The sequence below is a fragment of the Mandrillus leucophaeus genome, unplaced genomic scaffold (assembly GCF_000951045.1).
Source record: "Mandrillus leucophaeus isolate KB7577 unplaced genomic scaffold, Mleu.le_1.0 Scaffold986, whole genome shotgun sequence".
NCBI lineage: Eukaryota > Metazoa > Chordata > Mammalia > Primates > Cercopithecidae > Mandrillus > Mandrillus leucophaeus.
In genome coordinates this window covers 347922-363154 of record NW_012110763.1, presented here as the reverse complement: position 1 = coordinate 363154, position 15233 = coordinate 347922, and the positions used below count along the sequence as shown (strand labels likewise).

The 15233-nt window shown below is 46.8% G+C and overlaps 1 protein-coding gene across 1 annotated transcript in view; it reads left to right on the top strand.

Annotated features, from left to right (window-relative positions):
- Window positions 1-2147: 2147 nt before the first annotated feature.
- The window catches only part of PRPF19 (pre-mRNA processing factor 19), a 23665-nt gene continuing 10579 nt past the window's right edge, over window positions 2148-15233 (top strand). Inside the window, exons 1-15 of the mRNA XM_011971091.1 lie at window positions 2148-2386; window positions 4848-4997; window positions 5174-5250; window positions 5835-5976; window positions 6060-6133; window positions 6250-6312; window positions 7170-7211; window positions 7341-7415; window positions 7782-7857; window positions 8020-8129; window positions 9395-9550; window positions 9802-9871; window positions 10104-10189; window positions 10459-10629; window positions 10781-10886. Of these exons, the coding sequence (XP_011826481.1) occupies window positions 2368-2386; window positions 4848-4997; window positions 5174-5250; window positions 5835-5976; window positions 6060-6133; window positions 6250-6312; window positions 7170-7211; window positions 7341-7415; window positions 7782-7857; window positions 8020-8129; window positions 9395-9550; window positions 9802-9871; window positions 10104-10189; window positions 10459-10629; window positions 10781-10886 (1417 nt within the window). The 5' untranslated portion in view covers window positions 2148-2367. The remainder of the gene's footprint in view (window positions 2387-4847; window positions 4998-5173; window positions 5251-5834; window positions 5977-6059; window positions 6134-6249; window positions 6313-7169; window positions 7212-7340; window positions 7416-7781; window positions 7858-8019; window positions 8130-9394; window positions 9551-9801; window positions 9872-10103; window positions 10190-10458; window positions 10630-10780; window positions 10887-15233) is intronic.

The window sequence follows — 15233 nt, the reverse complement described above, 5'->3', positions numbered from 1 at the left end:
TTTTTTTTTTTTTTTTTTTTGAGACGGAGTCTCGCTCTGTCGCCCAGGCTGGAGTGCAGTGGCCGGATCTCGGCTCACTGCAAGCTCAGCCTCCCAGGTTCACGCCATTCTCCTGTCTCAGCCTCTCGAGTAGCTGGGACTACAGGCACCCGCCACCTCGCCTGGCTAGTTTTTTGTATTCTTTTAGTAGAGGCGGGGTTTCACCGTGTTAGCCAGGATGGTCTGGATATCCTGACCTCGTGATCCACCCGTCTCGGCCTCCCAAAGTGCTGGGATTACAGGCTTGAGCCACCGCGCCCGGCCGAAACTGTCTTTCTTGTTGACCTTTTCTATCTCCAGTTTTTAGAATAGGGCTTGGCACATAGGAAGTACCCAATCAATATTTGTTGGATGAATGAAATGCCTGGGGAATAACATGAATCCATATTTCATTCAAAGCGGATCACTGGCTGCTCTGTGGAAAGTAGATTAGGAGGAGGAGGCCAGGCTGGAAGCAAGGAACAAGTGGCAAGCTACTTTGTTGGTGCAAGAGAGAGATGAAATGTCCTTTTGCATATTAACTCCTCATAAGAGTTCAGCGAGTTAGTTCTACCCCTGTCATCACTCCCTCTGTTTTACAGATGAGGAAACTAAGGCATAGAGAAGTTCATACAGTCAATCACCTGGGTGGTGCTAGGATTTGGGCACACAGTCTGACTTCAGAGTCCATGCTCTTGGCCACTATGCCATACTACCTTTTGTACCTCTAACTTTTATTTTTCTCTCCAAGCTTTTGCTTACATTGTTTCTCCTTCTGGAATGCCTTTCCTTCTCCTTCTCCTCTGAATACTGCCCACCTGTCAAAGTCCCTCTCACTCACACATCCTGTTCATCCTGCCCGTTTGTCTTGATACCTTATAGTCCACACCACATGTCTTTTCATGATTCCTGAGAGTATCTTATCTTACAGATATTCACAAAGAATCATACACTATCTGAGCTGGAAGAGAAACAGAAAATACGAAATAAATTTATAGGAGGCCATTGGTTTGGACTGAGCTCTTGCGCTAGGCCTAACAGACCAAGCTAAAAAGAGTCCTGCTGAAGTTCCACACCAATGAGCTGAAACTAAGATCTTTATGACCTTCTGAGAGAGTGTGTGTGTGTGTGATGTGTGTGTGTGCGTGTGTGTTGGCGGGGAGAGCTAAATTCCCAAACAGGCAAGTTTTACATGGCATGATAAAGAAGAACCCTCCACTTTAACCTTTACAAGAAAAGTAATTTTGAGATTACCAAATGACCAATCCCATTTTTGTTCTCTGTTTCTGTTTTCCTCAGTCCTTTTCTGTCTAAAAAACCAAGCTCCTCTGTTCAGCTCATTGGAACAACCATTATATTTTATAGTGTAAGGCGCTGCCCAATTTTATAGAATTGCACCCTAAGTCCCAGTTACTCTGGAGGCTGAGGCAGAAGGATCACTTGAGCCCAGGAGTTCCAGGATGCACCTGTGATAGCCATGATTGCTACGATTGCACCTGTGAATAGCCACTGCGTTCCAGCCTGGGCAACATTGCCAGAGTCCGTCTCTTAAAAACAAAAACAAAAACAAAAAAACAAAAAAAAAAACAAAAACAAACAAAAAACTTTAAACTAAATTTGTTGTGATTTTGTCTTTTGACAAAGAAGAAAAGGCAGGGAAGCCAATGTGAATTGCCCCAAATCACAGAGCGAAACGGTAGTAGTCAGGACCAAAACGCTGTCTTAGCCGTTTTCTTAGTTCCTGTACCCATCTGCCTCTGTATTTTTAACACCAGGCCATCCAGCAGTGTCTCTTAAAGGGTGGCCCGAGAAACACCTGACTTAGAATAGCGTGGGGCGCAGTCTGTCTACGCAGATCCGAGGAATCTGCATTTTAACAATGGGAAATTGGGAAATTCTCGCGCACACCAAGGTTTCAAAGACCAGGGTCCCGTGACACAGTGCCGCACAGTTGTCAAAACAAGTGCTGGCCAATTGCTTTGGTTTTAAGTTCTCACTGCATCATGGGAAATGTAGTTTCCAGTCTCCTCTCTTCCGACGCCCCCGCCAATCCCCGGGCGCTTTACGGAACGAGCCGAGTCAATCCGGAAATAACCGAGTGTTCGTGGCGGGCCCTTTCCTGCCCGGCTGCATTCTGGGAAAGGTCTATTTCCGTTAGGTGCTGGAGGCAGTGGCGCGCGGCTGTCCCCATTCCCACGTGAAGCGCTACGCGAGCATCGCTCGACTGGCGGCTCCCAGCTCGCAGCTGAGCAGTCCCGGCAGCAGCGGGGGACCGGAAGTGGCTCGCGGAGGCTCAGAAGCCAGTCCCGGAGTCCGGCGTGTGGCGCCTGGGAGCGCGGCAACGGCGCCATGTCCCTAATCTGCTCCAGTGAGTGTTGCCTGCGGCCGAGCGCGGGTCGCAGGAGGCCGGAGAGCGGCGTGGGAGCGTGTGCGGGCCACTGCGGCGCCGGGGCCGGGGCCGGGGTGGAGGCGGGAATGGGGCGCTCCAGAGGCAGAGCGGCGGCCTGTCAGCCCCGGAGCCCTCCCCTCGGAGCGGGGTGCATTTGCGCAGTGCTCCGCAGTTTACATAGTGCCGGAGGTTTATTGTCGCAGGCATTACTGAGGCAGGTCGCCTCATTCTACCGAGTGGAAACAGGCCTGGACAGAGGGAGCTGGTGCAGGGGAAACAGCCTTGATGTAAGAGTCAGGAAACCCGAGGTCTTGTCCAGGGTCCGCCTCCTGTTGGCTTTGTGAATTGGCTTAAGGCTCTGTGCCTCGGTTTCCCCATCTGCAAAATGGAGAGCATTGCACTGGATATTTTGTGAGGCCTTGCTCGGATAGTCGCAGCTTTTGCAATTTGTAAAGGTCACATGATGAGTTAGAGGTAGGCAAGGCTGGCAGCTAGGTATATGGCTCCCAGCCTTACAGTGTATGACTAATTAAAAACAGCGCACGTTTATAAAGCCCTTATTGGTTTACAACGCGCTTCGAAGTCTAGGATCTCATTTTATCCTCACAAGAATTCCCTAAAGGAGAAAAGATCCTGGTGTTGCAAATGAGGAGGCAAGGCTCAGGAAGAGCGGGGCTTATCTAAGAATGCGTAGCTAGTCAGTGGCAGAGCTGGGTGACGTAGTTAGGTGACACGGAGTTTGGACCATGAATCCATGCTTTTTCCGTACCTTCCACTATCTTTCCCTTTGCTATTTTATCATGACGTACATACGTTTTCCTTTCCCTTTTCGTGGTTTCATCAGATTACTCGTTTCCCCTCCCTTTTGCTATTCACCTCCGTCTCTTCTCAGAACCTGTACGTTGATCCAGAGAGGGGGAAGAAGGAAGGGAAATGATGGAAAAGGAATCCCTTACATTGAAGAAATTACAGCTCGCAAAGTACCTTCACATTCATTGTTTCCTTCCAGTCTTGGGAAAGCTCTCTTTTACGTTCCCCAGCACTATCTTTCCTGGCAGGGTTCACTCATTCGTTAAATGTTTACCGAGTGCCCCGGGGGCATCTGCATTGTACTGGAAGTGAGAGACCAGCTGTAATCCTTATCCTCAAGGGGCGCACAGTCTACGCAGGCAAGAGTGTAAATGATACCTCTATTGCGGGTTGTTGTGAACATGAATTACTGTACTGTATGCCTAGAATTGTGCTTGGCACGTAGACATGTGCCATGTAAATATTTTTATTGTAATGATTGCCACTTTGCTCCTTGGAATCTTTCAGGTGATAAGTGTCTGCCTGTATCCTAATCAATTGACTGGTGGCTGGCAGACCTCAATAGCTTCAGGATGGGGACTGGTCACCTAGAAAGACTAAAGGGTATTAGAAAGTTGGGATTTTCAGTCGTACCCACCACTTACCTGGGGAACGAGAGGGGCTGAAGTTGTCACTAGTGACCAGTGATTTATTGAATCATGCCTTTGTAATGAAGTTTTCATAAAAATACAAAAGGGCAGGATTCAAAGAGCTTCTGTATAGCAGAACATATGGGCGTTCCTGGAGGGTGGGGTGCCCAGGGAGGGCATGGGAAGCTCTGTACTCCTTCTCCCATACCTCATCCTATGCACCTCTTCATCTATACCCTTTGTAATATCCTTTATAATAAACTGGTCAACATAAGTGTTTCCCACAATTCTGTGAGTCACTGTTGCAAATTAATTGAACCCAAAAAGGGGGTCATGGGAACCCTGATTTACAGCTGGTAGATCAGAAGAACAGGTCAAACAACCTGGAGCTTGCGATTGGCATCTGAAGGGGTGGAGGAGTCTGGTGGGACTGAGACCTCAACCCGTGTGATCTGACACTATCTCCAGGTACCTGGTGTCAGAATTGAATTGGAGGACACCCGGATGGTCACATCTGAGGTCACAGAAGTATTTTGTTTTGTGAGAGAATAGGAGAAACTGAGTTTGTTATTCCTATATTCTCAGACTTTATAATTTCTTTGATAATCCCTCTGGAGCTATAGACTAAGATGGATGGAAGGGATTTGAATGGCTTCATGTGTGTCTCCATGTCATGGAGTAAACTGTATTCATAGAGTACACAATCATTGTTCAGATATTAGGTGGCGATAATGGACTGCTGTTCTCTAGGTGCTTGGCACATAGTAGTTGTTAATAATTATTTGTTGACTATCTGATTGTCAGGAGACTAAAGGAAAAGCTAGTTCCACAGCTGGAAAGCATTCTGGGGCCAGTACAAAACTGGCTTAGGGTCAGATGTCTTGCTTTTTGCTAGTTGATTGTGAGGATGCCTAGTCTTGTTGGGGCTGATAGCAGATGAGGAATCCTCTAGGCTCAAGATTGCCTTCACTCCAAGCTCACTGCCGGCCTTTTCTCTACAGTCTCTAATGAAGTGCCGGAGCACCCATGTGTGTCCCCTGTCTCTAATCATGTTTATGAGCGGCGGCTCATTGAGAAGTACATTGCAGAGAATGGTACCGACCCCATCAACAACCAGCCTCTCTCCGAGGAGCAGCTCATCGACATCAAAGGTGCCTATTGGCTGCCTTAGTCTAGGGCCATCTTAGCTCAGAGCCTGAGAGGATGGGAGGTGGTGCCAGTGCACTGGAGGAGGAGATGGTGGACTGTTTATGGCTAAAAGGAAAAGATGTGATGGCAGGGGAGGTCCCTGGGTTATGCTCTTCATACCTACTTTCCCTTTCGGCAGTTGCTCACCCCATCCGGCCCAAGCCTCCCTCAGCCACCAGCATCCCGGCCATTCTGAAAGCCTTGCAGGATGAGTGGGTGAGTTCCTGCAAGAGAATCAGCATCTTCCCCACTTGAAGAGAATGCATCGCTGAGTTAGGACTTGGGGGTGGGAAGGATGGAGCATTATTTGGATAATCATCATCAGGGTTTTGTGACATCAGGGTTTTGTTTTATTCTTTGTTGTATCCCCAGCACTGAGAGCAGCGCCTGGTACGTAGTAGGTGCTCTAGAATTACGAACTGAATGATTGAATGCATCCTGCAGGACTGTCTGGCACAGTGCCTGACACAAAGAGGGCAATCAATAAATAGCAGCAGCAGCAGTGTTGTTACCCTCTTTTAGAGAGGTGACGGCATGACAGCTGGAATTTGCCAGTAAATTAGGGAAGGTGGGGATGGGAAAGAGCTGACTCCCACTCCTGTCTGTGTGCCCAGTGTTTGGCTTGGGGTAGGAGCTCAAGAGTGTCTGCTGGCACATTCATGGTGCCCGGATATTGTTTGAGTCACTGATACTGGTCTAGGCTGTGGGATAGGAAGCAGCAGCCCCTCCCCAAGAGCTGGCTCCACTGGGTGCTCCCTGCGCCCCCCGCCTCAGCTCACAGTAATATTTGCCTCTCCCAGGATGCAGTCATGCTGCACAGCTTCACTCTGCGCCAGCAGCTGCAGACAACCCGCCAAGAGTTGTCGCACGCTCTGTACCAGCACGATGCCGCCTGCCGTGTCATTGCCCGTCTCACCAAGGAAGTCACTGCTGCCCGAGAAGGTGCAGCCTGCCCCCTGCCATCCCCCACCCTGGGCTGGTTCTGCTTTGTAATATCCCATTTCTAACATCGTCTTTTCTCTCAGCTCTGGCTACCCTGAAACCACAGGCTGGTCTCATTGTGCCCCAGGCTGTGCCAAGTTCCCAACCAAGTGTTGTAGTAAGTGTCCCCCTTCCCTTACCACAGCCCATTTGTGTGCAGTGGCCCACAGAGCTGTCCTTATGTAGGTGTCTTTGGTGCTCTGTGCCCCTCACCCTCACCTTTCTTCTCTTCAGGGTGCGGGCGAGCCAATGGATTTGGGTGAGCTGGTGGGAATGACCCCAGAGATTATTCAGAAGGTAAGTCCTGCTCTCACCTGGTGGGAGTGCTGATGGGCTCTTACTTTTCCCCATCTGTCTGGAGTCCATCGTGACTAAAATCGCTATGCTTTTGGGAGTTGAGTGGTGCAGAGCGTGGATTCTGGGCCCAGATTGCCTGGGTTTGTATTTTGATGCCACTACTTGTAAGCTACATGACCTTGGCTTCCTTAGCCGATTTCCAAGTCTCATTTCTGTAGCTTCTAAACTGAGAATATAATAATATCCACTTTATAGGCTTGATGTGGGAATCTAAACGATTTAATTACTGATAAGTGCACCTTTTAGCCCTTATTGTTTTGGGTATTATTTGCAGATAGTAAACTACTTTTATATATTTTCTTGCTTTTTTTCTATGAGGGCAATAGGACAGGAATTATAATCCTTATTATACAGATGAAAGACACATCAGAGGCAGAGCTGGGCTCCTGATTGCAAGTCCAGTGGGATTCTCATTTGCAGGGCTTTTTAGTGTCTTTCTGAGCAGTTCAAATTGTCAGCATGTGTCTGAGCCCTTGGCTGAGTGGCATGTAGACCTATGGGAGCTCTACAGTCCTGGCCTCTATTCCTGCTCTGCTATTTATCACCTCTGCAACCTTGGGCAATTGACTTCACTTCTCTGAGGCTCAGTGTCCTCAGCTGTAAAACAAGGTCATCAACGTCCCGCTTATAAAGCTGGGATGGAAGTAAGAAGAGAGAATGCCTTTAAGCCTGTAATGTAGAAATTGGCAGATAGCAAGTTCTGGGTGTTGCTTGTGAAAGCACAGATGTGACCAGCATCCAATGTGCTTTTCTCCTTGCAAGATAATTTGTCTCACATTGAGCCTATTCTTCCCCAGCTTCAAGACAAAGCCACTGTGCTAACCACGGAGCGCAAGAAGGTGAGTTCTCTTTTGAAGCCAGGAGAAAGAGCTGGCCTGGTGGGAGGCAGTTGACCCCTTAGGAGAAAGGGGGCTGGCTGATCTTGGATTCATTGCTGCTCTACTTTGGGGGCTTTTTCATTTTCTCAGAGAGGGAAGACTGTGCCTGAGGAGCTGGTGAAGCCAGAAGAGCTCAGCAAATACCGGCAGGTGGCGTCCCACGTGGTGAGTGTCTGGGTCTTCACTGTCTTGGAGACAGCCCTCCTGTTTTGTGTCTGGGGTGGGCGGGCCAGCATGGGGAGTGCTGAGTACAGAGCTGTCCCGGGCTCCTGGCACTGTTCCTGGCGCTGTTTCTTGCCTGGGCTGCTGAGCTGTCAGGGCTCCTCTTCCTGCCCAGTTGTGGGTTTCCCCAGTGATGCAGTGAAGGAGTTACCGCACCAGGCAGATAGCCAAGAGATATGGATAAGGAGTAGAAGTAACTCTTGCTCCCCTGAGAACATGGGTGACTGGGGATGGCAGTAGGGGAGACCTGTGGCTTTGTGGCCTGCTGTGATTTGGCTGTGACAGGGTTTGGTGTGTCTCTCTGCAAAGGGGTTGCACAGTGCCAGCATTCCTGGGATCCTGGCCCTGGACCTCTGCCCGTCTGACACTAACAAGATCCTCACTGGTGAGAGTCTGGGCCTAGCCCAGCAGGCCAAGGTGGGGAGGGGCAGCGGGGAATTTGCATGCGCCTTGTCCTCTTCATGGGCATGGGGACAAAAGCATTTCCTTCAGCAAAAGGGCCTGGGTGGGCCTGACTCATTGTATGGTCTCTTTGGGTCTTCTCCAGGTGGGGCAGATAAAAATGTCGTTGTGTTTGACAAAAGTTCGGAACAAATCCTGGCTACCCTCAAAGGCCATACCAAGAAGGTCACCAGCGTGGTGTTTCACCCTTCCCAGGTAAGGGGTTCTTGCCACCTTTGGTTCTTCTTTCCTTGGCTGTTGTTTATCCCTCACCCCCCTGCTGTCTCTGTGAAGTGGGGCTGAGAAAGAGCGCTGACTCCTGAGTGGGCACTTGGAAGGGCTTCACTTTGGAGTTGTGGAGATTGCCCTTCACTCTGCGTGAGACCTTCTAAAGCAGTGGTCTTCCAGCCAGGGAGAGAAGGGAAATGTGTAGTTTGACAAGCATATTCATTGAAAAGTTTTATATTAGGGAAAGAAAAAATCTTACAGTGTTCGTCATATAAACTACAGAAAACAAAGCTCAACTCAATCTCAACCCACAGGTATGAGGAAGACAGATGTATTTGCTTTCTCATGACCCTCCGAGATGGGTAAAAGTCATGTTGACTATTGAAAGTGGTGTGGGTTGTAAATAGAACCTCTGGTTTATAGGGTAAAGGTAACTCATGGGACTGGATTAATGATATTATGGGATTCGAATTTCAAGCCTAAGACAGTTTGGGTTTGGGGCTGCAGGACAGTGGTTGGTTTAGCGCTTCCCAGTCGAGCTTTCCCTTGGACCTTAGGGAAATGAGAAATATAAGAATGACATGGTGAACTTTTCATGACTAAATTACTCAAATCGAGAGCACTGTTTTCTTGCTTATGGGGTATTAATAGTTAGGTCTCATGAAATTGTATTGATAAAGATGGTAGTTATTTTTGCCTTGTGGCTTTTAATATCCTAACTAAACAAAAAATTGGTGAGTGACACGAAATTCTCTCCCTGCCCCAAATCTTTTGGAAAACTCACTTACCCTGGAAATCCATAAATGTGGGATGCCCTGAAATGTAGCCATGCAGCCCCTTCGAGTCCCAGTACTGCCCAGACCTGTGCCATACAGTACAGTAGCAATTAGCTACATGTGGCTACTTAAATTTCAATGAAATAGAATAAAAAATTCAGTCCCTCAATTGTACTAGCTACATTCTTCCTTTGGTCCTGGAAATGGGAAAATTGCTCTCTGTTGCAGTTAGCCTTTTTACCACTAGATGGCGAGGACGCCTCCACAAGCCCTGATGCTGCATGAGTTATGACTTTAATAGCGTTTACCATTGGCTGTCGTGGGCACCATTGGGTGGGTAGGTGGTTCCAGGGAGGGCAGGGCTGAAAGGTGAAGCAATTGTTGGTAGTTTTGGGCATCCCCTGCCCCCTTTTATAACATTGTTTTGATCTGTGTCTCTTCTCTGGCTCTGATACTCTGTCTTTGTTTTCCTTGTAGGACCTGGTGTTTTCTGCTTCCCCCGATGCCACTATCAGGATTTGGTCGGTCCCCAATGCCTCTTGTGTACAGGTGGTTCGGGCCCATGAGAGTGCTGTGACAGGCCTCAGCCTGCACGCCACTGGTGACTATCTCCTGAGCTCCTCCGATGATCAGGTGCGGTCCCAGCCAGTGCCCTGGAGAGGCCTGCTGGTCCCCAAGCTTGAACATCCTGGGTGGCGGGAACATCTTCCCACCCCAGCTGGTTCCCCAGAACCTCAAAGGAGAATGTTTCATCTCTGCTGGGAGGTGCTAGGTTTGCCAGGGTTTACCAGACCAGGGGCTCTGTCTACCTGAAAGGCCACCAAAGCCTGGGACCCACTTTCTCACTGACTCCATTCTCTCTCTCTCTTTTTTTTTCCCCCCAGTACTGGGCTTTCTCTGACATCCAGACAGGGCGTGTGCTCACCAAGGTGACAGATGAGACCTCTGGCTGCTGTAAGTTGCCTCGTAGGCGCTCAGCCTTTTTGTTTGCTATTTATTATTTACTTTTACATTTTATTTAGTCGTTTGCTTATTTGTTCTAAAGATACATTTACCATCAGCACCTGCCTAGTGCAGGCTTTGTGCTGGGTGCACTGAGGACCGTGAAGAACAAGAAACCTAATTTTGCTGCTCTTAGTCTCTCCCTGGTGGGCTCTGACCACAGGTCTGTCTTCCTCCTCCACAGCTCTCACCTGTGCACAGTTCCACCCTGATGGACTCATCTTTGGCACAGGAACCATGGACTCTCAGATCAAGATCTGGGACTTGAAGGTAGGACATGGTGGGCCTCCATCTGAGGTCCAGGGCCGGAGCGGGTGTTTGTGACAACGTGGTGCTGATGAGGTGCTTGTGGCACCTGGCACTGAAGGGGCCATCGCTGGCTATGCCTGTGTGATACGATGGTGTGGTCTGGGGGGGTCCCGCTGGCTGGCCTTCCTGGAAGGACAGTGAGGGACATCTCAGGTAGGGGTTTGGTGAGCTCCATTTTCTTCCTCTCATGATCTGTGGGTGACGTGTTTTACTACCCACCACCACTGTAGGAACGTACTAATGTGGCCAACTTCCCTGGCCACTCGGGCCCCATCACTAGCATCGCCTTCTCTGAGAATGGTTACTACCTGGCTACAGCGGCTGATGACTCCTCTGTCAAGCTATGGGATCTGCGCAAGCTTAAGAACTTTAAGACATTGCAGCTGGATAACAACTTCGAGGTATGCCCTTCCCCCGCCCCACCCAGCTTTCCATTGTGTCTCCTTGTTTGTCGATTATTTATTGAATTAATCTAATTGCTTCTGCTTATCCGCAATTGCCCCATAGTTTCTGTTCCCCTTGTGTGACCTTCTCTCTTTCTGTTTCTGGCAGGTAAAGTCACTGATCTTCGACCAGAGTGGTACCTACCTAGCCCTTGGGGGCACGGATGTCCAGATCTACATCTGCAAACAATGGACGGAGATTCTTCACTTTACAGGTAGAGGCTGGTCCTGGGCTCCTGGGGTCTCTAGGTGCCCAGGCCCGGAGGGAAGCCTCACTGGGTTAGGAATTTCTAGGACTTGCGTGAATTTACCTAAGCAGCTTTCGGTTACCACCTGAGGCAGAGCTTTATGGCTAAGGAAGCAGACTGAGTCAGACTGCGTGGCAGTGGATGCTAGTAGTCGCTCTGCCACTTCATGCCCTGTGGCATTGGGCAGGTTACTGAAGGGAGAGAAAACTCCTCCCTCTGAAGGTTTGATAACTGAATCTAAAATCAATGAACATTAGGCAGAGTGACAGGAGGAAAGCCATTTTAATGACGTGCATATGCATGGGAGGCCCACATTATATTAGACCTACAGAAAGGTCAGATGACTGAAGCTTATGCAGTCTATATATCCCTTAATAATGGGGATATGTTCTGAGAAATCTCTTGTTAGGTGATTTCGTCATGTGTGACCATTGTAGGGTGAACTCACACGTATCTGAATGGTGTAGCCTGCTACACACCAAGGCTGTTGCTATAACCTTAGTGTAGTCTATTACTGCTCCTGGGCTGCAAACCGGTACAGCATATTACATGTAGTGAGTACAGTTATAACACAGTGGTGAGTATATGTGTATCTAAACCAATCTAAACATAGAAAAGGTTCAGTAAAAATAAGGTAGAAGAGATTTTTAAAAAATGGTACACTGGTATATTGCTTGCCATGAATGGAGCTTGCAGGACTGGAAGTTGCGTTCAGTGAGTGAGTTGTGAGTGAATGTGAAGGCCTAGGACATTACTGTACGCTGCTGTAGACTTCATAAACACAGTGCATTTAGGTTTTACTAAATTCATAAACAGCTTTTTCTTCAGTAATAAGCCTTAACTGACTTTTACTTTATAAACTTAAAAAAATGGATTATTTTGTAATAACATTTAGCTTAAAACAAAAACACATTGTACAGCTGTACAAAAATATTGTCTCTCTACATCCTTATTCTATAAGCTTTTTTCTGTTTTCTAATTTTTTTAATTTTTATTTTTTACTTTTTAAACTTTTCTTGTTAAAAACTAAGACACAAGCACACATTACCCTAGACCTACACAGGATCAGGATCACCAACTGTGTTAGTCCGTTCTCACACTGCTGTGAAGAACTGCCTGGGTAATTTATAAGCGAAAGAGGTTTAATTGACTCCCAGTGACTGGGGAGGCCTCAGGAAACTTACGTCATAGCAGAAGGGAAAGCAAACACATCTTTCTTCACATGGTGACAGGAGAGACAAATGCTGAGCAAAGGGGGTAAAGCCCCTCATAAAACCATCAGATCTCGTGAGAACTCACTATCATGAGAACAGCATGGGGGTAACCACCCCCATGATTCAATTACTTCCCACTGGCTCCCTCCCACAACACGTGGGGATTACGGGCACTACAATTCAAGATGAGATTTGGGTCGGGGCACGAAGCCTAACCATAGCACCAACATCACTGTCTTCTACCTCCACATCTTGTCCCACTGGAAGGTCTTCCGGGGCACTAACACACGTAAACCTGTCATCTCCTATGGATGATAATGCCTTCTTCTCAGATACCTCCTGAAAGGGCCTGCATGATGCTATTTTACAATTAACTTTTTTTTATAAGTGGAAAGAGTATACTTAAAATAATACCCAAAAAAGTATAGGATAGGCATACCTTGTCTTATTGCATTTAGCTTTATTGTACTTTGTGGATACTTTGCTTTTTATAAATTGAAGGTTTTTGGCAACCTTGCCCCAAGCAAGTCTGTCAGTGCCGTTTTTCCAACAACATGTGTTCACTTTGTGTCTGTGTCAAATTTTGGTAATTCTCACAGTATTTCAAACTTCATGATTTATTGTGTCTGTTATGGTGATCTCTGATTAATGATCTTTGATGTCGCTATTGTAATTGTTGGGGGGGCACCATGAAATGTGCCCATATAAGATACTAAATTTAATCGATAAATGAAATGGTGTGTGTGTTCTGACCACTCCACCCACCAGCCGTTCCCCATCTCTCTCCCTCTCAGACCTCCCTGTCCTCTTTGACACAACAATATTGAAACTAGGCCAGTTAATAACCGTATTATGGTCTCTCTGTGTTCAAGTGAAAGAAAGTGTCCCATGTTTCTTACTTAAAACTCAAAGCTAGAAATGATTGAGCTTAGTGAGGAAGGCATGCAAAAAGCCAAATAGGCTAAAAGCTAGGCCTCTTAACGCCAAATGTTAGTCAAGTTATGAAAGCAAAGGAAAATTCTTGAAGGAAATTAAGAGTGCTACTCCAGTAAACACACGAATGATAAGAAAGCAGAACAACCTTATTGCTGATACGGAGAAAGTTTCAGTGGTCTGGATAGATCAAACCAGCCACAACATTCTCTTAAGCCAAACCGTAATCCAGACCAAGATCCTAACTCTTGAATTCTATGAAGGCTGAAAGAAAAGTCTGAAGCTAACAGAGAGGTTGGTTCATGAGGTTTAAGGAAAGAAGCCATCTCCATAACAGAAAAGTGCACGGTGAAGCAGCAGATGCTGATGTAGAAGCTGCAGTAAGTTATTTGGAAGACCTAGCTGAGATCATTGACGGGGGCTACACTCAAAAGATTTTCAGTGTAGATGGAATAGCCTTCTATTGGAAGAAGGTGATATCTAGAACTTCCACAGCTAGAGAGAAGTCGATGCCTGGTGTCCAAGCTGCAAAGATCAGAGTGATTCCCTTGTTAGGGACTCATGCAGCTGGTGATTTTACATTGAAGCCAAAACTCATTTAGCATTCTGAAAATTGTAGCGCCCTTAAGAATGCAGGGCTAAATCTACTCTGCCCGTGCTCTGTAAATAGAACAACAAAGTCTGGATGACAACACGTCTGTTTACAGCATGGTTTACTGAATGTTTTTTAAGCCCACCATTAAAAGGTACTGTTCAGAAAAATAGAGTCCTTTCAAAATATCACAGTGTACCTCATTACCCTAAAGCTCAGATGCAGATGTTTCATGCCTGCTAACATCCAATCTTCAGCTTATGGATCAAGGAGTAATTCTGACTTTCAAGTCGTATTACTTAAGAAATATGTTTTATAAAGTTATAGCTGCCATGGATAGTGATTCCTTTGATGGATCTGGACAAAGTAAATTGAAAATCTGGAAAGGATTCACCATTCTACATGCCCTTAAAAGCATTTGTGATTCATGGGAGGAGGTTAAACTATTAACATAAAGAGGAGTTTGGAAGAAATTGATTCCAACCCTTCAACCCTCATGGATGACTTTGAGGGACTGAAGACTTCAGTGGAGGGAGTAACTACAGATGTGGAGGAAATCGTAACAGAACTAGAATCCGAATGGAGTCTACAGCTGTGACTGAATTGCTGCAGTCTCATGTTAAAACTTGAATGGATGAGGAGATGTTAGGGATGACCAAAGAAAGTGGTTTCTTGATGGAATCTACTCCTGGTGAAGATGCCGTGCACATTGGTGAAATGGTAATGAAGGATTTAGAATATTACATAAACTTAATTGATAAAGCAGATGCAGAATTTGAGAGGGTTGGTTCCAGTCTGAAAGTTCTGCTGTGGGTAAAATGCTATCAAACAGCATCCATCACAGAGAAATCTTTTGTCAAAGAAAGAATGAAACGATGTGGCAAACTTCATTGTTGTCTTATTTTGAGAAATTGCCACAGCCAGTTCAACCTTCAGCAGACATCACCCTGGTCAGTTAGCAGCCATGAGCATCAAGGCAAGACCCCGCTGGTGGGTCTTGGAAAAAGATTACAACTCTCTGAAGTGTCTGATGGTTGTTAGCATGTTTTAGCAATAAAGTAGTTTTGATTAAGGTATGTACATTGTTTACTAGACATAATGTTATTACACACTTAATAGACTACAGTATAGTGTAAACAGAACATTTTTTTTGAGATGGAGTCTCTATCGCCCAGGCTGGAGTGCAGTGGCACGATCTCAGCTCACTGCAACCTCCACCTCCTGGGTTCTAGCACAGGTGTGCACCATCACACCCGGCTAATTTTTGTATATTTAGTAGAGACGGGGTTCCCCCATGTTGGCCAGGCTGGTTTTGAACTCCTGACCCCAAGTGATTCACCTGCCTTGGCCTCCCAAAGTGCTGGGATTATAGGCATGAGCCACCATGCCTGGCCAACATAACTTTTATATGTACTGAGAAACCAAAAAAATTTGTGCGCCTTGCCTTATTGCGTATTTGCTTTATTGGTGGCCTGGAGCTGAACCAGCAATATCCCTGAGATATGCTTACACATAAACCAGTAACGTAGTTATTTGTACTGTACCTAATTGTGTTATACATTTTTTTTTTTTTTT